This window comes from Lissotriton helveticus, chromosome 6, assembly GCF_964261635.1.
Source record: "Lissotriton helveticus chromosome 6, aLisHel1.1, whole genome shotgun sequence".
Taxonomy (NCBI): Eukaryota; Metazoa; Chordata; class Amphibia; order Caudata; family Salamandridae; genus Lissotriton; species Lissotriton helveticus.
This window is the reverse complement of record NC_136067.1, coordinates 892,251,800-892,272,459: the sequence shown is the minus strand read 5'-3', so window position 1 is coordinate 892,272,459 and position 20,660 is coordinate 892,251,800. Positions and strand designations below refer to the sequence as shown.

The following is a 20,660-nucleotide window of genomic DNA, read 5'->3' as shown; positions in this document are numbered from 1 at the left end:
GATCAGGTTTAGTTTTAATTTAATCCATTTCACGCTTGGTGACCTGGGTGCTGTAAACCAGAGGATGCAACCCTGTGTCAGTGTGATAATCATTCTTCACAGGACACACTGCATTTTATGATGCTTTGTGGTTATTACAATGAAATTCGCAGGAAGTTTTTAGTCCCTTTATTGAAGGACGAAGGCTTTTTACAGGTTAGAGCACCACTGCTTTACCTTCAAATGTTTAATAATACCTGGGACATTTTTAATATTGCCAGCTTTCTTGTTGCTGCTGTACGTCTTAGGAAAAGGAAAAACCCATGATAAATCATGAATAAATCCCCTATTTTTGTATTTTAAGGAAATTCTATGTAACTTGATATGTTATGCTTTAACACTGATGAATTATATTAATGATGTTGTCGTTTTTTTTCTTTTATTTTCGCTCACATGTATTTATTGTTAACTTGACAGGGTTTTTTGTATATTGTGCTGGTACTTTTATGATTTTAAATAATTGAATAAAGTGGATTGACTGACTGACATTTGCCAAGTGGACAATTCTTGTAGAAGGATGGTTACTTCATTAACACTTGTCCACTCCTAAAGTAATTGCAATAATGAAGGTACCACAGAGCTATGAAAAGGCTTCATTTACACCAAGATAAACCTTACCTACTGAAGAACAAAATAAATGTTAGCACTAGTTTACTCACATTTGGAAGCTACACAGCACAGATTAAGAACATTATTAAAAACTGGCATATCCTAAATACCCTTCTGCTAGTATTGAAGAACCGGTATTTGCCTAGGAAAGAAGGCACACCTTAAAACAAGAATCAGCTAGTGTATTCACATGTAAACACCATAAATTAAAACCATATTATCAGTGTTTAATTTAACTCCAATCCTTGGGTATCAAAAATGTGGTCACCAACTGTAATCAAACATTCTACAGGTGCAAGTTCAAATATAGTTAAACTCAGACATAAAAAGTTCACTAACTTTAATACCCAATACTTGGTGTAAACCAGTGCTTCTACATGTAGATTTACTTTGGAACGACTAATAAAGAAGTCAAAAATGCATTATATAACACATAATTTCAATTTATGATAAATAATCATAGCCCAAAAGGTACATCTTTTGTACTTAGGAAAAGGTTTAGGAAATCATTTGGCATTTGGAAGCACAAATAAGCAACAGTAGTTACCTAAGTCTCACATCTTGTGGGGTAGGAGAATCCAACATCTTGGGAGTAGAGAAGCAGGATTCAGGTGTTTTATTGAATAAACCATGACAAAACATAAAACGCGAAAGTGATTTTACATGTATTTTTATTACAGGTTAACATGTGTCCAATTAAAAATGGTATGTTGTATGTTGAAAATTACAGGCCTGGAGAAATTTGCTGAATTGAACATAGTTCTGGTGGAGTGTTCTCAGACACTAGATGAATAGTGTGTCCTGTGAAGAGTTTTCCCGTGGGAGACATACGGATTAAAGTGTTAAGCGATGGATCCTGATCTATATTTCATTCAATACTGCTAGTCCCAAAAAAATCAAGTTTTCTGTGAAACACACTATCTAATTCTAGCCAAGAAAATTTATAAATACCACTTGATACTGTGGTTATAGTGCATTCTTAGCAAGGAGGCAAGCATGCATGGGAAAAAATGTGGGGAAGCAACTCTTCGTTCAAGTTAAACTTAGTTAACATGTTCAAAACAAAACTTTGGTGTGTTTGCAAGACCACTATGTCGAATGGAACATATGTCATGGTGCACAATCAGATAGAAAGTGAACCTTGCTGATAAGCGTAGCCAATATTACTGTGGCTAGGAAGGAAGAAGCTAGTATCAATAGTGTTTGACATAATATTTGAAGATTATTTCTACATTTCTACCAATGTATTCTCTTTAAAGCTATACTTGTGTCGTTGCACAGGAAATTATTTGATTTCTTGATTTGTACTGCAATTAAATCATGAAACGTAATTCAAACGAATCATAAAAAGTAATTGGAAATACATAAAGTTAATTTCAAATATTTCCAGGTGGCCCTAGGTATGTTGTTAACACCTCGCTGTCAAATTTTATTCAGCACAATAAATAATGAATCCGACACTAGAGAACTCAAAATTACCCCCAGGTCCCTTATGTCCTCATCCCATTCATTACAAAGTGGAGATAACCATCTCCCGACAGAAAAAAAGACTAGAGGAATGCTGGGACCCTAATACTGCCCCTCCCACAGGGAGTACATAAGCAGTACTTACCCAGCATCCCGCCTGTTCTTTTTTTCTGTCTGTCAACAGAATGGACTTGACTGTGCTGGTACTGCTCCTGCTGGGCTGGAGTGGCGGTGCTTCTCTTCTCCCCCCACCCGGCTGCCTGGCTGTGCGGGCGTGGGGTTTCCTGGACTGTCTCCTGGCCTGCCGGGCTTGCTGGGAGTCAGTCCCTGTTGGAGCCGGTGTCCTGCTTGCTGTGCATGGCCTCCCGGCCCTTCGCAGCTGGGTCACGGGCTCATCTTTCCGAGCTTGGCCAGGTGAGACATGCTGTGTTTGATGGGCTCCTGCCGGTCTCCTGGTGTGCTGGCATTTGGAGTGGGGGCATTGTTCCTGGGGTTGGCCCCCCACTCCGGGTGAGTGCCGCTTCTTGGTTTTTCTTCCCTTCGCTGCTTCTGAATCCTTGTAACTGCACATGTGATTCTCGCACTTGCATTACTCACTTGGTGTTTTGTCCGCAGTGGGATTCAGTTTATTATGCCTGCTTGTTTCCTCCACTTCTAGTTATATCCGGAGCTATGATGGGCATAATACTGAGCTTTAAACTTGTGAAGGAAGAGGTTTAAATGCATTACGGAAGACATGTTCTTCTCATACTCGTGAAGTTCTCATTATCCCCTATGCGAGCTGCTGAAGTGTTTGGCTGGGGGCTTTTGGCTCCCGAGGACTGCTGGGGTGTGCTTCTGCCTGTGCTGTGTTTCCCTGGGGGGGTGTTCTGCTCTGGAGCTGCTGCTGTGTTCTTGGGATCTGGGCTGCTGCACACACCGGGAATCCATGCCGCTGGCTCTCAGCTACTGCCCGTGGCTCTTGCCCTCTTCCACTTTGAGGTGTTCTGAACCGGACGTTCAGTAGGCCATGTTAGCTCAGTTGGAGGAGTGTTCGGCTGCTGATCTGAAGGTCCCTGGTTCTATCCTGGGAGTGCACTGTTCTGGCTGTGGCCTGCCCGGATCTGGGGCGGCTCCACGTACCTTCGCTCTGTTGGGCTTCCTTCCGTCTTCTTTTCATGTTACATTTGCCATGTCTGTGCGCTGGCAGTGGGGGCCTTGTTGTCTGGTGGCACCCTCTTGGGTGCTTCCTTCCCCCGGCCTGTGGTGGCTGTTGCTGCCTCTTTCAGCTTGATGCTTGGTTATGCTGCGGGAGGTTGGGGAGTCTGTCTTTGGTGCCGGTGTGCCCGGGTCGTGTCTCGTACGCCTGGGTGCAGTAGCTCACGGTTGGTGCTCTACCTGTGCATGCCCTCTGGTGGTGTTCCTTGGGTTTCCTAGGGACTTCGGCAGGCCCCTGATGGTGCGAGTGGTCAGGCTCTATTCCTGCCTGCCGCGAGGTTTTGCCCTCAGGTGTGCTGGCTTTGGTTTCTTCCGTCTCTTTTTTTCAGCGAAATGGGTTTGCCCTGGTTGTGGCACTCCGTGGCAGGGCTGGGTGCCCGGTTTTCTCTGCTGTTGGGGTCTTACTCGGCTGTCCTGTCCTCCCTTGTTTGCAGGGGGGGATGGTGTCGCCATCTTGTGGCACGGACTTGTCACGCTGGGCTCTCAGGCCTTTGAGGTGCTCCGGGGGATGTGTGCTGTGCAGGGGTCCTGGTGTGATGGGCTCTGCTGCTCCCTTTGGTGGGTTTGGCTCGTGGGGGTGCTAGTTTTGTCCCGAAGCCTCATGCCTGCTTGCTTGCGTTCATCCTGCGTCTGCTTGCTCTGCGGGTTGGGGTCTCACTTCCTTGGATGCGGCCTGTCGGGGTACGCTTCAGGTCCTCCCTGCTCCGGGCTCCTCCTTGGCTACCTGCCCCCGGCTAGTGGTGGGACGTGTTCCTGCTCATTTGGCCATTCTGTTGGCTCCCCTGTGTTCCTGTTGGCCTGCTGGGGTCTGACCCGCTTTTCTTTGCTGCCCCGCCGTTACTCTGGGGCCTTGCCTCCACTGCGGGTGGCCTGTTTGGTTGTGGCTTCTGCTCCGCTTGGGTGTTATGGGTGTTCACCTCCGCTTCTTGGCTTCTGCATGGTTGTTCGAGGTTGGTGAAAGGGGGCTCCGGGTTCCTGGCTCTTGTCCTCCCATCCCTGGGCTGCGCCTGGTTTCCCTTGGGGTTTTCCTAGTGTCGTGCCTGGTGCTCTCTGCAGCGCTTTGCCCCCTCTGCCTGTGGGTCTGGTTTGTGTTTATGTTTTTCCAGCTTCCTCCCCGTTCTGTGGGTTGGCGTAGCTGTGTTCCGGGGTTCCTCGTGCTGCCTCCTGTGCGCAGTTATGTTCTCCTTTGCTCTGGCCTGGTGTTTATAGGTGTTTGTCCCGGGGCCTTCTGTGTGCTTGGTTGCTCCGGCGGTCTGGCTGGTTGGTGCTGTTTACGGCTGTTTGTCTCATCCTTTGCTGGGTACTTATGTCTTTGGTTGCTCCTGCCCTGGCTCTCGCTGTGCTTGCATTGGGCTTGCTTCGGTGTTCCTGGCCACCTCTCCTGGTTCTGCAGCTGGTCCTGCTCTCGTCTGGTCTCTGGGGTTCCGTTTGGTCGGGCCTGGTTTGTTCCTGGTTGGGGCCACCTGGGGGTGCCTTGTGTGACCTTCTCTGGCTGGTGTGGTTGGGCGCCTGCTCTTCCTTCCTCTGCCGCCCCCAGGTGTTGTTCCGGTGGCGGTTCACCATTTGGTTTCTTGCTGCTGCTGTTTGGGCCTGGCTGTCTTTCACTGCTGCCATGTCCTTGGCATGGATCCTGTTTCCCCTCTTCTGTTCTGCAGTTCTCCCGGTTGGGGGTCCGTCTAGGCTCTAGGTGCATTTGCTCCCTGAGGGGTGCTGGTCTTGTGTGGTTCCTGTCGTGGGTGCCTGGCTGGGTGTCTGCTGGGGTTTTCCCGCTCCTGCGGGTTTTGGGTGCCTGTTGGTCACCTTTTTTGGCTCTACATCCTTGCCTGTGCTCTCTCTGTGTGTCCTGGCTGGGCACTCTGCGGTTTGCGGCCGTGTCCTGGTGGGTCCTTCTAGTCCTGCTCCTGGTGGTGCTTCTCTTCCCGGGCTTAGTTTGCCTGTGTTTGGGTTCCGTTTTTGTGCCTGGTTCTGGGGTTTCTGTTGGATGCTGTGGGCTTTCGGTTTTCCTCTTGCCCTGGTGCTCCTTCTTCGTTGGCTTCCTCCTGGGTTGCGGTTCCGCTGTTTGGGCCCTGTGCGGGGTCCTGGTGTTCGGTGCTTCTGGGTTGCCGTGTCCTGGGTTGCCTCCTATTGCTCCGGTTCTGCCGGCCTCCTGCTGGTTTGGGAGGGCCTTAGGCTGTGCCTCCTTGGCTGGCTGGCTGTGCTGTCGCTTTTTGGCCAGATTTGTGGTGTGTTTTGCTGGGCGTTCCGGGTTCTTTCCTGGTTTTGGTGTCCTGGCTCCCTATTGTCTTCATACGCTTCCCCGGGCTCTGTTCCCATTGTGTGTCTGTTTGGGTGCCCCACCCCCCCTCTCCGGTTGTGGTGCAGTTCTGTGGTGTTCCTCTTGCCTCTGTGGGGTCCTCCCTCCTGGCTGTGGGGTTGTCTGGGGTTTTGCTGCTGCTTGGCCCTCTGCCTTCTCTGCTTCCTCCGGTTTCTGCTTTGGCGGTTTCCTCAGTTTCTTTTTCTGGCCTTCTGTGTGGTCCGGCAGTGGTGTGTTGGGGATCTCTGTCCCTCCCTGCCTTTTTTGCTTTGGCCTGGGCGCTGCGTAGGCTCCTTCCAGAAGTTGGTTGGGCCTGCGGGTCCTCCTGCATCGGCTGGTTGCTTGGCTCTGGCTTTGGCTTCCTGGCTCTGTGGATCGGTGGGTTTGTGCCTGGTTGTTTCCTGGTTTGGGGGCTGCTGGGGGTTCCCGGTTGCCCTGGTCTCCCGTCCTGCCTTGCTTTTCCCTCCCTATTTGGGGTTGGGGGGTTTTGGGGGGTTGTGGCTGGTGGCCCTGTCCCCTCCCTTGCTGGTTTGTTCATTTTTGGTTTCCGGTCCCTGTTGGCCTCCCCGTTGTTGGTCGGCTTTTGGCTGGTTCTTTCTGGGGGCTTCTCTGGCCTGTGGTTTTTGGATTGCCCTCCTCTGCCCTTTCTGTTCTGGGTTTTGTTCGCCTTCCTGGTTTTGGGTGCGGCCTCCTTCTCTGTGGGGCTTTTGGCCTCCTGGGGTTTCAGGTCTCTGTCTCCTTCCCTGTCATTTTCGTTTGGTTGGGGTCTCGCTCCTGTTCGGGCCCTGTGCTCTTCCTTCGGCTCCTCCATCTGGGCTGGGTGCTTGCTGGTTGTCGTTTGGTGGCCCTGGGGGTGCTGGTCTTTTCTTTCCTGGTTCCTGGGCTGACCTCGGTGGGGTTTGGTCTGTGTCTGTGTGGCTGCCGGGTCTGGTCTGCCTTCATGGTGGTTCTGGGCTCGGCAGCCTTGTCCGGTGGGTTCCTTTGCCGTGTCCTTAGGGTCTTGGTCCTGGTTGAACTGTTTCCGGTTTCTCTAGTTGGTGACCTCCTTGTTGGGGCCCTGGCCTTCTGTTTTTTTCTTGGTTGTCTCCGGTCCTAGTTTGGTCCCTGCTGTCCTATTTTGGGTTGCGGGCCGGTTGTTTCCTGCAGTCCCCCTTTCCCTCCTTCTCGGTGCTCCCTTGGGTTGCTGCTTTTGTTGTGGTTTCCTGGGTGCGCTTGTGGATTCGGAGGGCCGGTTTTCTGCTTTGGTATTCTCCACTTTGTAATGAATGGGACGAGGACATAAGGGACCTGAGGGTAATGCTCCATTACTTACCGGTAATCCTCATTACTCCGGGTCCCGTTGTCATCGTCCCATTCTACACCCCTCCCTCCCGCCCGGGCGGCCGGCCTTCCTGTTTGGGCTTGGTTGTACAGGCGGGATGCTGGGTAAGTACTGCTTATGTACTCCCAGTGGGAGGGGCAGTATTAGGGTCCCAGCATTCCTCTTGTCTTTTTTTCAGTCGGGAGATGGTTATCTCCACTTTGTAATGAATGGGAAGAGGACAACGGGACCCGGAGTAATGAAGATTACCGGTAAGTAATAGATCATTGATACCAAAGGCAATGAGTTTGATTTGTGGCTAAAGTTCAGTCTCTGTGCACACAGGAGTTTAAGCAATTACACAGCAATTACTGCAAAACCCACAATTTACCTCTGCTAGATTGCTGCTAGTGAAACCTGCCAAAATGCAGAATATAGGGCGATAAATTCTGATTACACATGTTCTGCCTCAGTATTGAGTTATAAACTTGGAATAGGAGGTGTTGACTGCACCCAGTAAATATTTCACCTAAGGAATTGGTATTTACCATGTGTGGTAAATCTCTTAGCATACTCCTAATCATACATATTTTTACAGCCCCCACCGCCCATTATTATAAGGCTGTACTTAACACAATTACCTAATAATGCCAAAAGGAACCCAATTTGCAAGAGACTGAGCGTTACCGGCTGAAAACATGTAGAGTGAAACCGTCCCTTGGCCACAACTCTTTTGTAGACGTTCATTTATCCTCTGCGAGAAAATTCGCATTTTCAGTCAGCATCTACCTGTTCACTGAGAATGTTTTATCAGGTTAATAACAGAAGCTGTTCATATTATAATCAATGCTGAGCCAACTGTAAGTTAACCCGGAATGTTAAACTCCTTGAACGCCGTTTGGTAGAACTTTTGGTTCGCTACTATTTCTTTCAAATTTCACCGGCCACCACTGAAAGGGTATCTAATTCACTGCCCTCTACCAGTCCCAAACACCCCGATAATCCTCGCTGCCTTTGTGACATCAAGCACATTGGAAACCAGTGAAAAGTAAAACCAAAGACATTGCATACCTTTCCTCTTTTGCATGTGAGACCCCTTGGCACCAAGTAGTATGGAAGATGAGTGCAAAATAAACGTGGAGAGGAACGTGTTTTGGGATCTCCCATATTGAAGTCATATTCAATCCAAGGCACTTGATGAAGAGTTTCAGTATTTTCAGCTCCGTTACGATAACCTTCATTATAAATCAAGCTCATGACCTGCTGACTGAACACAGTGCCTGCAAAACAAATGTTCATTGCATTCACCTTTGGACCAAATATTTTATCTTCTAAAAATTGGAGCAAATCTATGTGATAATCCGTATATTCTGCAGTTTTGTAAGGTGCTGTGAAGAGTTTATGCTCAATTATGGTGTGCCTATGGTTGCAGCTTACAATTCAACAAGTGTTCTACAAGGAAATCATTTTTAGAGAGAGTTGACAAAAAGAGGTTCAGTCATGGGTTTCAAAGGTATGAAAGAATAGATTAAACAGTTTTGTAGAATGCTGAAGAAACATGTACAACCAAAGATGCTGATGTTTCAGTTTTGTATTTGAAGCATTGGATTCAAGAGACTGATCATCCTGCTGTAGTCAAACAAAAGGCACTCCAAGTGACGGCACAAGGAGAAATGAAAATCAGTAAGCCTTAACAAATAATGGAAAAATTACAAGGACAGATACGTATTTACAGTATGTACAAATGGCCAATACCCATGGAGTTTACGACTGAAAAGATTACAAACACAATGATTTGAGCATTTTAGTTCTAGCACTCAAAAGTAAATGATATGGGTAAGCCTGTGAAATGTAGACGTTTCAACTCCTACTTAGACAAATGACCCTGGGTTTTTCATCAGGACAAACATTTGGCAGTCACCTACAGAGTAGGACCAAGAGCCAGGGTCACGGAATCAGCAGCCACCAGGATAGGGATGTATGACATTACAACGCATGCTTTTACCACGCATGCCTTTACAACGCGGTTTTTACACCGCATACCATTACAACGCATAGTGCTTTTGGGTGTTGGATAGTCAATTATTTAATTTACTATTCCAACTCCAGTCCCCGTGGATGGTAGGGAAGGTGTTGGATAGTAAATTAAATCTATTCCCTATCCTAGAGCGCCCCCCAGCGCAATGCGTTGTAATGGTTTGCGTTGTAAAAGTTGCGTCGTAAAGGCACTGCGTGGTAAAAGTTGCGTTGTAAAGGTTGTTCACCCCAGGATAGGGACACACCTTGCAGGGGATTGGAAATACACCTACAATGGGGTCAATGAATACAGAACCACTGGGGGGGGGAGCAGAGAGAATGACACCAGGAAAGTGAATAAACTTAGATATTGAAAAGACCTGAAATACACTGATAATAGTGAAGATATACACACACATTTTCTTAATTGAGTATCAATAACTTCTCAAGTATCAGCTTGAAATATTATATCGAAATGCAGTTTGACATTTTCTGAAAACCGCATACTAATGCTTGAAAGTTTTTTTATTAAATATTTATTGTCACCCAAATACTTTTTATTTGTAGAAAATCCACAAGTTTGGCCCTCATACTTGTGATTTTGCTTATGAACTACATGGCAGAGTCTGCCTCGCATGCCTATAACAACAATTTATCCCTGTGATAGCTGGCCCATGCTTGTAGATTCACCAGTTTAATTGATGCGAACCAAAAACCAAGGTGCACATTAGACGCTAAAGGAATCTTGTATTGCTAGCGATATGTCTAGAATTAACAGCTTATGCTATGGCCACCATAATGCCAGCATGGCCACAATTTCCTAATGAGGGGCTACTTTATGGCTGGTAAGCTGGTAAGCGTGATGACACACAGTGGTAGGTAAAGCTGTGAGAGCACGTGCATCGTTCATACAACCCATATTAGGCCAAGGGTGACCACTGAATGCCCTTGTCAAACTAATTCAATGTTATGGTCACGGTTTGCCAAGGAGTGCCCTCGATTACTCAAATACGCACATCTATTCTATATAAATAAAAATGTAAATGTTCGTTTGTTCAAAATCGCAAATCTCCGAAAGTTCTTCACCGATTGCTTAGAAATTTTGACACAGCGTTGGATTCAAATACGTGTGTGTTTTTATATACACAATGTTAGATTCCAATACGCGTGTGTCGAATACACGCGTGTTTTTAATGGAAAGCCCGAACAGCCACATAAAAATGTCAATGTTCGTTTGTTGAAAATCTTAAATCTCCTAAATTTATTCACTGGTAGCTTTGAAAATTTGACACAACGTTGGATTCGATTAAGAGTGTGTTTATATATACACAACGTTGGATTCGAAAATGCGCATGTCACCTCATTTTCTCTAACCTCGATTTTGCTTTTTAATACATTCTTCTTCTGATATTTCTTTCTTCCTCCTTTTATTTTTGTTGTTATTTTAATTAATTTGTCTTTCATTTTCCAAACTGCCTCTTTATTTACAATAATTCTCTTTCATTCTTTCTTTGTTCTTTTTTCTTTTCCCCATAATTTTCACCTTCCTTCCTTCTTTATATTGTGTTCTTTCTTTTGCCCTGCTTTGCTTTCCTATTTCTCTCCATTGTTTCTTTTCCATTTCCATTTCCCTTTCTCCCTTTTCTTTCTAATACATTCTTGTTTTACACTTCTTTCTTCTCTCCTTTCATTCTTGCTTTTCGTCCACCATTTTCCTTGCTTTCTTTTGTTTCCATCTTACCTTTCTTTATGAACTTTGCTTCTCTCATCTCCCTATTTCTTTCTATAATTTTAGTCTCTTTATTTGCCTCATTCTCTACTTTTCCTCATGTTTTCAGCTTTTCTTTGATTTTGTCAATGTCCTTTCCTCCTTTTAAATCCCTCTGCTACAAAAGCAGTTCATTCTGCTTTAGCTGCTGTAGTGTGGGGAAGGGAGTTATGATGCCCTTATATATACATATTGCCACAGAGGGGTTCTAGAGACAACATAAACCATTATATCAAGTGGTTGGCTCATGTCACTACAACCCCATTATTTATGTTTCTTTTATGAAGAGACATAATGATTTTAAAATGCATCAAACTGTTTTCATGAAGACATATTGATCTCTCTCTAAGAATCCAGTGAAAAAAACACTGTAAGATATAGAGTTGTGGGTTGGGAGTGGGGGTGAAACCCTTCTCAAGCTGCAACCACAGTTCTTCCCAGGGTGAAGTCACAACCAAACCCTAAATTAGCCTGTGCTTAAACCTTGGGTAGCTTGGCACAGAGCAGTCAGGCTTAACTCAGAGACAAAATGCAAAATATTTGGCCAACACTTCAAACAGTAACACATTGAAAATACGCCACAAATGGACCCCACATCAGTTTAGCAAAATTAAGTAATTTTTAATCAAGTAGAGCAACAGATATTTAATTTTCATGATTTTAGTGAAAATAGGCCTCAAAGGCATATAGCTCCAACTGACGATATCTGGTCACACCGGACCGGGACAAAAGCACATGTTTAGGCTGACCGCAATAGAGTGTGGGTCAGCTACAGGGAACCAGTTATGCTAGTTGAACCTTAAATCCTGGTTTTGCCGAGTGTTACGAGGATCCACATGAAGATGCAGTTCTCAGATGTGGTGAGGCTGCAGTGTGAGTTCCCGCGTCTTTGTTGAGTATCCCGTCAACCAGGGTTTGCAAGTCAGGAGTTGGGATACACTGTCCAGTTAGGACAAGGCCTCAGTCCTGAGGAGCTGCGAAGCTGCTATGCAGATCTGGACTCTTTGTAGCGGCTGCAGTTTACAAGGGATGCAATAGACTGCAGTGAGGAGGTATTGTGCAGCAGCGGTATCACTGCAGGGACGGCCTGCAAAGTGATGTGGGTCTTTATGGCCATTCCGATCAAGCAATAGTGGCTCTGTGTTGGTTCGGCTCGGGGTTGTGCCACAGAGTAGAGGAAATGACTCTGTTCCACTGGATCCACAGAGGCCAGCAGACCACTTTAGGTCCAGGACTGGGTTGCACCACTTGGCAGGGTGGACTCACAGATGGCAGAGTCCAGGTGCTGGGTGAGGCTTGTTGGAGACATCTGTCCCTGAGGATCTAGTGAGGAAGCCAGCCAACTAGCCTTTGAAGTCCCTCCGGGGTTCTGGGTTCAAAAGATGCAGGTCCTGTCCTTCCATGCAAGTAGCAGGCCAGAAGGGGGCAGGCCAGAACAGCATGGCAGTAGCAGAACAAGGCAGTAGTCCAGCAAGTCAACAGACTGGCAGAGTGGCAGTCCCTCAGCAGCTCTCAGTCCGTCTTCCTGACAGGTCCAGAAATGTACTGAAGTGGTGGTGTCTGAGGTGCAGTATTTATATCCAGCTGTGCCTTTCAAGTGGAGGAGAAGCTTGGACCCAGCTCCTCCATCTCATCCAGCCAGTGATAGCCCATCCAGACACACCTAAGCTCCCTTTTGCGTGTGACTGTCTAGGAAGAATACACAAAGCTCAACTGTCTGCTACAACCAGACATGTGAACCAGGTACAGGCTACAGGCACAAAATGGCTAAGACAGGAAAATGCCAACTTTCTAAAAGTGTTAATTTCAAAACTGTAATTTAAAATCAGACTTCACTATAAGAGACCATTTTCCATTACAATTTTAAAGACTCTAAACATGAACTGGTTACCTGCGCACATTTGGAAATTGCAGTTTAATACATTTAATAAGGTAACTCAAATATTAGTCTATGGGAAAGATAGTGAAAACGTTTTTTAAGATATTTAGGAATTGTTCATTTCTGGGACATGTAAAACCTAAAAGTACATGTCCAACTGTTTCAATACACTGAACCCTCCCTCTGGATTGTAACAGGACTACCCTGGGGGGACTTATATGTTTTCAAAAGGAAGGTTTGGGGGGCGTGGCTTGGCCAGCGGTGATGGCGGTCGTGGTTTGGTCGCGCTCCGACCGGCCCCGTAACATCCTGACAAATATCCTGAAATGTGAACACTGACTTTGGTATGCCCTGTAACGAGGAATCAGACATCGTCCCGGCAGGTCTTGCTGCGAGTGGGGGAGCTGGAGGAGGTGCAGAAGGAATGATCGGAGCACCGCGAGAGGTAGCGGCCTGGTGAGGTGACGTCCTGAGCAGCGCCGGGGACTCCCGTACTGCGCCAGGCCCGGGAGGGTGCCTGAGTGGCGGCGTGGCCGGTGGGCGCGCGGCGGAGGAGTTGGCGCCCGAGATTCCTCTTCGGCACGGGACCCTCCGAAAGTTCTTCACCGATTGCTTTGAAATTTTGACACAGCGTTGGATTCAAATACGTGTGTGTTTTTATGTACACAATGTTGGATTCCAATATGCGTGTGTCGAATACATGCGTGTTTTTAATGGAAAGCCCGAACAGACACATACAAATGTCAATGTTCGTTTGTTGAAAATCTTAAATCTCCTAAATTTATTTACTGGTTGCTTTGAAATTTTGACACAACGTTGGATTCGATTAAGAGCGTGTTTATATATACACAACGTTGGATTCGAAAATACGCATGTCACCTCATTTTCTCTAACCTCGATTTTGCTTTTTAATACATTCTTCTTCTGATATTTCTTTCTTCCTCCTTTTATTTTTGTTGTTATTTTAATTAATTTGTCCTTCATTTTCCAAACTGCCTCTTTATTTACAATAATTCTCTTTCATTCTTTCTTTGTTCTTTTTTCTTTTCCCCATAATTTTCACCTTCCTTCCTTCTTTATATTGTGTTCTTTCTTTTGCCCTGCTTTGCTTTCCGATTTCTCTCCGTTGTTTCTTTTCCATTTCCATTTCCCTTTCTCCCTTTTCTTTCTAATACATTCTTGTTTTACACTTCTTTCTTCTCTCCTATCATTCTTGCTTTTCGTCCACCATTTTCCTTTATTTCTTTTGTTTCTATCTTACCTTTATTTATGAACTTTATTTCTCTCATCTCCTTATTTCTTTCTATAATTTTAGTCTCTTTATTTGCCTCATTCTCTACTTTTCCTCATGTTTTCAGCTTTTCTTTGATTTTGTCAGTGTCTTCTCCTCCTTTTAAAACCCTCTGCTACAAAAGCAGTTCATTCTGCTTTAGCTGCTGTAGTGTGGGGAAGGAAGTTACGATGCCCTTATATATACATATTGCCACAGAGGGGTTCTAGTGACAACATAAACCATTATATTAAGTGGTTGGCTCATGTCACTACAACCCCATTATTTATGTTTCTTTTATGAAGAGACATAATGATTTTAAAATGCATCAAACTGTTTTCATGAAGACATATTGATCCCTCTCTAAGAATCCAGTGTTTTCTGACAGTGAAAAAACACTGTAAGATATACAGTTGTGGGTTGGGGGTGGGGGTGAAACCCTTCTCAAGCTGCAACCACAATTCTTCTCAGGGTGAAGTCACAACCAAACCCTAAATTAGCCTATGCTTAAACCTCGGGTAGCTTGGCACAGAGCAGTCAGGCTTAACTCAGAGGCAAAGTGCAAAATATTTGGGCAACACTTCAAACAGTAACACATTGAAAATACGCCACAAATGGACCCCACATCAGTTTAGCAAAATGAAGTAATTTTTAATCAAGTAGAGCAAGAGATATTTAATTTTCATGATTTTAGTGAAAATAGGCCTCAAAGGCATATAGCTCCAACTGTGGATATCTGGTCACACCGGACCGGGACAAAAGCACAAGTTTAGGCTGACCGCGATAGAGCGTGGGCCAGCTACAGGGAACCAGTTATGCTAGTTGAACCTTAAATCCTGGTTTTGCAGAGTGTTACGAGGATCCACATCGAAGATGCAGTTCTCAGATGTGGTGAGGCTGCAGTGTGAGGTCCTGCGTCTTTGTTGAGTATCCCGTCAACCAGGGTTTGCAAGTCAGGAGTTGGGATACACTGTCCAGTCAGGGCAAGGCCTCAGTCCTGAGGAGCTGCGAAGCTGCTATGCAGATCTGGACTCTTTGTTGCGGCTGCAGTTTACAAGGGATGCAATAGACTGCAGTGAGGAGGTATTGTGCAGCAGCGGTATCACTGCAGGGACGGCCTGCAAAGTGATGGGGGTCTTTATGGCCATTCCGATCCAAGCAGTAGTGGCACTGTGTTGGATCGGCTCGGGGTTGTGCCACACAGCAGAGGAAATGACTCTGTTCCACTGGATCCACAGAGGCCAGCAGACCACCTTAGGTCCAGGACTGGGTTGCACCACTTGGCAGGGTGGACTCACAGATGGCAGAGTCCAGGTGCTGGGTGAGGCTTGTTGGAGACATCTGTCCCTGAGGATCTAGTGAGGAAGCCAGCCAACTAGCCCTTGAAGTCCCTCCGGGGTTCTGGGTTCAAAAGATGCAGGTCCTGTCCTTCCATGCAAGTAGCAGGTCAGAAGGCGGCAGGCCAGAACAGCATGGCAGTAGCAGAACAAGGCAGTAGTCCAGCAAGTCAACAGACTGGCAGAGTGGCAGTCCCTCAGCAGCTCTCAGTCCTTCTTACTGGCAGGCCCAGAAGTGTACTGAAGTGGTGGTGTCTGAGGTGCAGTATTTATATCCAGCTGTGTCTTTCAAGTGGAGAAGCTTGGACACAGCTCCTCCCTCTCATCCAGCCAATGATAGCCCATCCAGACACACCTAAGCTCCCTATTGCGTGTGACTGTCTAGGAAGAATACACAAAGCTGAACTGTCTGCTACAACCAGTCATGTGAACCAGGTACAGGCTACAGGCACAAAATGGCTAAGACAGGAAAATGCCAACTTTCTAAAAGTGTTAATTACAAAACTGTAATTTAAAACCAGACTTCACTATAAGAGACCATTTTCCATCACAATTTGAAAGACTCTAAACATGAACTGGTTACCTGCGCACATTTGGAAATTGCAGTTTAATACATTTAATAAGGTAACTCAAATATTAGTCTATGGGAAAGATAGTGAAAACGATTTTAAGAGATTTAGGAATTGTTCTTTTCTGGGACATGTAAAACCTAAAAGTACATGTCCAACTTTTTCAATACACTGAACCCTCCCTCTGGATTGTAACAGGACTACCCTGGGGGGACTTATATGTTTTCAAAAGGAAGGTTTGGGGGGGCGTGGCTTGGCGAGCAGCGATGGCGGTCGTGGTTTGGTCGCGCTCCGACTGGCCCCGTAACATCCTGACAAATATCCTGAAATGTGAACACTGACTTTGGTGTGCCCTGTAACGAGAAATCAGACATCGTCCCGGCAGGTCTTGCTGCGAGTGGGGGAGCTGGAGGAGGCGCAGAAGGAATGATCGGAGCACCGCGAGAGGTATCAGCCTGGTGAGGTGACGTCCTGAGCAGAGCCGGGGACTCCCGTACTGCGCCAGGCCCAGGAGGGTGCCTGAGTGGCGGCGTGGCCAGTGGGCGCGCGGCGGAGGAGTTGGCGCCCGAGATTTCTCTTTGGCGCGGGACCCCCCGGGCGCGGCGGCGCGGGCGAAGACGGGCCACGGTGACTATTGCCGCATTCAGAGGAGGAACGTAGGGGCCACAACATCGGTAGAATCCCCCAAATCGAGGGAGCGCCGGCGGCCATTTTGCGGAGCCCCGAGACAGCCGTGTGCGGCCGCATACATTCAGGAGTGGAGTGACGGCTCTCGGGGCACAGACATAACCCCCTGGAGGTTGCATCCCGGCTGGCCCCCAGCAGGCCCCTAGCAGGCTATATCTATTTTCGGCAGCTATACCGGGCCACGGCGCTGGTGGTAGTGGAGGAGGAGCGTCGCCCCCGGTTCATTGGTCGTGGGGGCTCCCACATCGGCACAGCAGATCTCCCGAGGCCACCTGAAGTGTGTGGAGTGGTTGGGGTGCGGGGCCTCCCGAGATGTGCCGTCGGGCGGTGCACCAGGTGTGGTGGAGGTGGCGTGGCATAGCTCCAGGGCATAGCTGCATGGGAACAGTGCTGGAGGCATCTCTTGACGGCGGGCGCAGTGGAGCCCTGGACATTGCTGATGACACTGGTGCCTCTCGGTGGCCGGATCGGGTCATAAGAGGTAAGGCCCTCCGCGGTGGGGGTGAGGGAGCATTGGCGACCATCTTGTGCGGCTTTGGGGTGGCAAAGGTGGGCTGAGTCGCCTGGAGGAGGAGGCTGCTGGACTGGGGCTGCGCTTTGTCTCCTAGGGGGACCCCCCTGAGTGCCTTGAGTGCCTAGTTTCAATGATGACACGAGACAGAGGCGGGGGAGGCCACACTAAGCAAGGCACCATCGACAAATTTACTGGAGCGGGCGCGCAGCGGAATCTGCAGGATCCCAGAGCCACGTGCCAGACAACACGGCTCTAATGGCGGCCATCACCCTGTCCAGGGATATGCTCGACGCCAAGACTGGGGCCGCGGGCTCGGATGTCATGCTATTGAGGCAGGACTTGTGAAATGCAGTGGAATGTATCACAGTGACTGAGACTCACATGTCGGAGGTGGAAGACGATGTCGCGTCCTTAAAGAAGAAGGTGGCGGATATGGAAAATATTCAAAAAGGGCTGGCGCTGAGTGCTGAGGATGCAGAAGGGCGGACTCGGCGCAACAATCTTTGTTTTGTAGGGTTCCCGGAGGGCTGCGAGGGCGACAATGTGGAACGCTTCCTGACACAGTGGCTGGAGGGTTGGCTCCCCCCAGATGCACTGTCTCACTGCTTTGTGGTGGAGCAGGCTCATAGGGCCCTTATGCAGAAGCCCCCGCAGGGGGCCCGCCCACGGCCGATCATCGCCAAATTCCTGAATTATTTGGACCGGGATACTATTTTGAAGCAGGCGAGGGAAAAGGAATCCATCACGTGGGACAATGTACGCATCCTCATATTCCCGGATTACACACGTATGGTTCAGCAACAGCGACAATCCTTTCTAGCGGCTACAGCTCGCCTCCAGGACCTTAAGCTCCCATATGCCCTGCTATGTCCGGCCTGCCTGAGAGTAGTGTATCTCTCCCGCACACACTTCTTTGACTCGCCTGAGGAAGTTTTTCGCTGGACTGATGAGACTGTGCGGATATGAGTTCACACGCTGCCTGGCAGAGAGTTGGACTCATCGTCGAGTGAGGCGGCCCGTGGGGGGCCCCGGGGACAACGGAGTAACAACTGGAGGTCGAGGTACCGCGTCGCTCTCTGTCCAATTCTGCTGTCCGCCGGAAGGAGTTGACCCCGGAGAGACAGAGCTCGGCGGACTGAACAGTGACCAGGCCAGGGCAGGGAGAGTTATGGTCACACCTGGTTGTTCAGAGGGACACCCTATTGGGGCTGGAACCTTGGCCACACAGTGGTGGGTGGGGAAGGGTAAGGCCCGAGGGTTATGGGTGGCCAGTTTGTGATACATTGGAAGGTATGGCTCCTGTCTCCCGGTTGGGGCCTTGGCTCCTATCTGTCTGCGACAGATACTTCAATGTTTGTGAGGTATGGGGTGGGGGGGGTTGTTGGGTAATGGGGGTTTGTTATGTTTGTTTGATTGCATGTCCATGCTGATTGTTCGAAACGTATCGCATACACTGGGTAGCACATACACAGGCCACAACGGCACACACTGTCTGTCATGCCTAACAGTCACAAAGACCGGAGGATAACTCCTGGTTCCCTGTGCATAGTTAGCTGGAATGTTCGTGGGGCTCTGGATAAGGTTAAGCGGGGGCCATACTCCACTATGCCAAACGGGCGGGGCCGACGTGCTTCTGCTACAAGAAACGCACCTGTTGGGCAATAAAGCACTATGCCTTCAGAGGTATGGGTACCAGTATACATTTCATTCTGGCTTCACGCGGAGCTCGAGGGGTGTGGCGATTCTGATCCACCGCAGGGTCCCCTATGTACATGAGAGGCTCTGGTCAGACACGCAGGGTAGATTCATCATGGTCCAGGGGAAGATCGGGGGAGACACCATTACACTGGGCAGCATCTACGCTCCACCGCCACTACAGTGGTCCTTGGTGGAGGGACTTCTGAGCCTTTGGGGTGAAATGCCCGATACACTCTCGGTGGTGGGGGGGGGACTGGAATGATGTGATGGAGTTGGGCCGGGATAGGTGGTGGAGTGGGGAGGAGGCTGTGGTGGGTGGATCCCCTACCAAATTACACTCCCTGGTGATGGGGTTGGACTGGGTGGATGCGTGGAGGTACTTTCATGGCCCCCGCCGAGAGTACACATACTTCTCCATGGTACATGACTCCTTCTCAAGGTTGGACCTTATATTTGTTCCTAGGGGGCTAGTGCACAGGGTGCTGTCAGCAGACATTATGCCTAGAGGCCTATCGGACCATTCACCAGTTGCTCTTACATTTAGGATTGGCCCGGGGAGGCAGCCACTAGGATGGTGGATGATGGGTGGCAGTTGCAGAAGGAGGAATATAGGGAGCACTTGACCAAGGAGATTGACAATTATCTGGTGGTTAATGTGGGGTCGGTCACGTCTCCAGCGATAATTTGGGAGGCGCTGAAATCCACGTTGCGAGGGGTAGATATATCGTGGTGTGTGGATACACGGAGGGAACGGCATAGAGATTTGGTGCGTCGGGAAGCAGAGGTGGAGGCCTTGGAAAGTAGGAGTCGGGAGGCAGACGGCAGTCTGGCTAGACGACAGTTGATACTAGCCCAGCAACAGTATGCAGCTCTCCTGATGGATGAGGCCTGTCAGGCTTGGTTAGCGACACGTAGTAGGGTCTATCAATGGGGCGACAAATCTAGCAAGAAGCTCCATCATCTATGCCAGGGCGTCCTCCATGCCCAGCCCCTGCCGCGAGTCTTGGACTCCGCGGGAGCGCCGATCCTTGAGCCCCCAACTATTGCAGAAAGCTTTGCGGCGTACTATGAAGATTCATATGCGCCTAAAGAATGCCTCACGGCGGCCGTTATCGAGAAGTTTTTAGCTGACCTTCCCCCCAAGACAGTATCGGATGAGGTGCGAGACCTCCTGGATAGGCCCCTGTCTGGTGATGAGTTGAGCACGGCATTGGGGGAGTTGAGTCCTGTGAAGGCCCCGGGTCCCAATGGTTTCCCCAGTGCATTTTTTAAATGGTTCTTTGTTCAACTGGGCCCGCATTTTTGGCAGGTGGTGGAGGAGGCGCGGGATTGCGGTTCACTCCCCCCGGGCTGGAGGCATGCGGAAGTGGTAGTGTTTCTCAAGCCTGGTAGGCCCCCATAGCAACACACATCTTATCGCCCCATCTCCCTTCTCAATGTTGAGGCTAAGGTTTTATCCAAGGCTTTGGCCAATCGACTACGGCCTCATATAACCACACTGGTACACCCGGATCAGGACGGGGTTTATGCCCCGGAGGGTGACACGACATAATATCCGGCGGGCGCATGTCGTGGTGTCAGCTAGTGGGTGACTGGGGGAGCCTGCTGCTCTGCTGTTCGCAGACATGGATAGGGCCTTTGATTCCCTGAGCTGGGTATACCTGTTTGCGTTCCTGCGGAAGCTTAACCTTGGTCCGTGTTTTTTGTCATATTTGCAGCTGCTTTACATGGATTTAATGGCGTCGGTGCGGGTGGGGGGGCAGTCTCTCACTCCTTCTCTATCCAGCGGGGTACGCGACGGGGCTGCCCCCTCTCCCCATATTTCTTTGTGCTTGCCATGGAGCTGCTGGCGGCCTGGGTGCGCATTGATGCCCAGCTTTGGGGGTTCGAGTGGGCACTGGGTCTCACAGATAGAATAGCACTGTACGCAGATGATGTCTTGTTCTTCCTTACTGCTCTGGACAGGTCGGGACTGCGGCTGCTGCGCATATTGCAGATTTTTAAGAGATCTCTGGCC

General features: G+C 48.7%; 1 protein-coding gene across 3 annotated transcripts in view; it reads right to left on the bottom strand.

The window, feature by feature from the left end:
• The window catches only part of LOC144761579 (amine sulfotransferase-like), a 476,546-nt gene that overhangs the window by 113,735 nt on the left and 342,151 nt on the right, over positions 1 to 20,660 (bottom strand). For all 3 annotated transcript variants that reach the window (XM_078646877.1, XM_078646878.1, XM_078646876.1), the window contains one exon: positions 7,977 to 8,185. In XM_078646877.1, the coding sequence (XP_078503003.1) occupies positions 7,977 to 8,185 (209 nt within the window). The remainder of the gene's footprint in view (positions 1 to 7,976; positions 8,186 to 20,660) is intronic.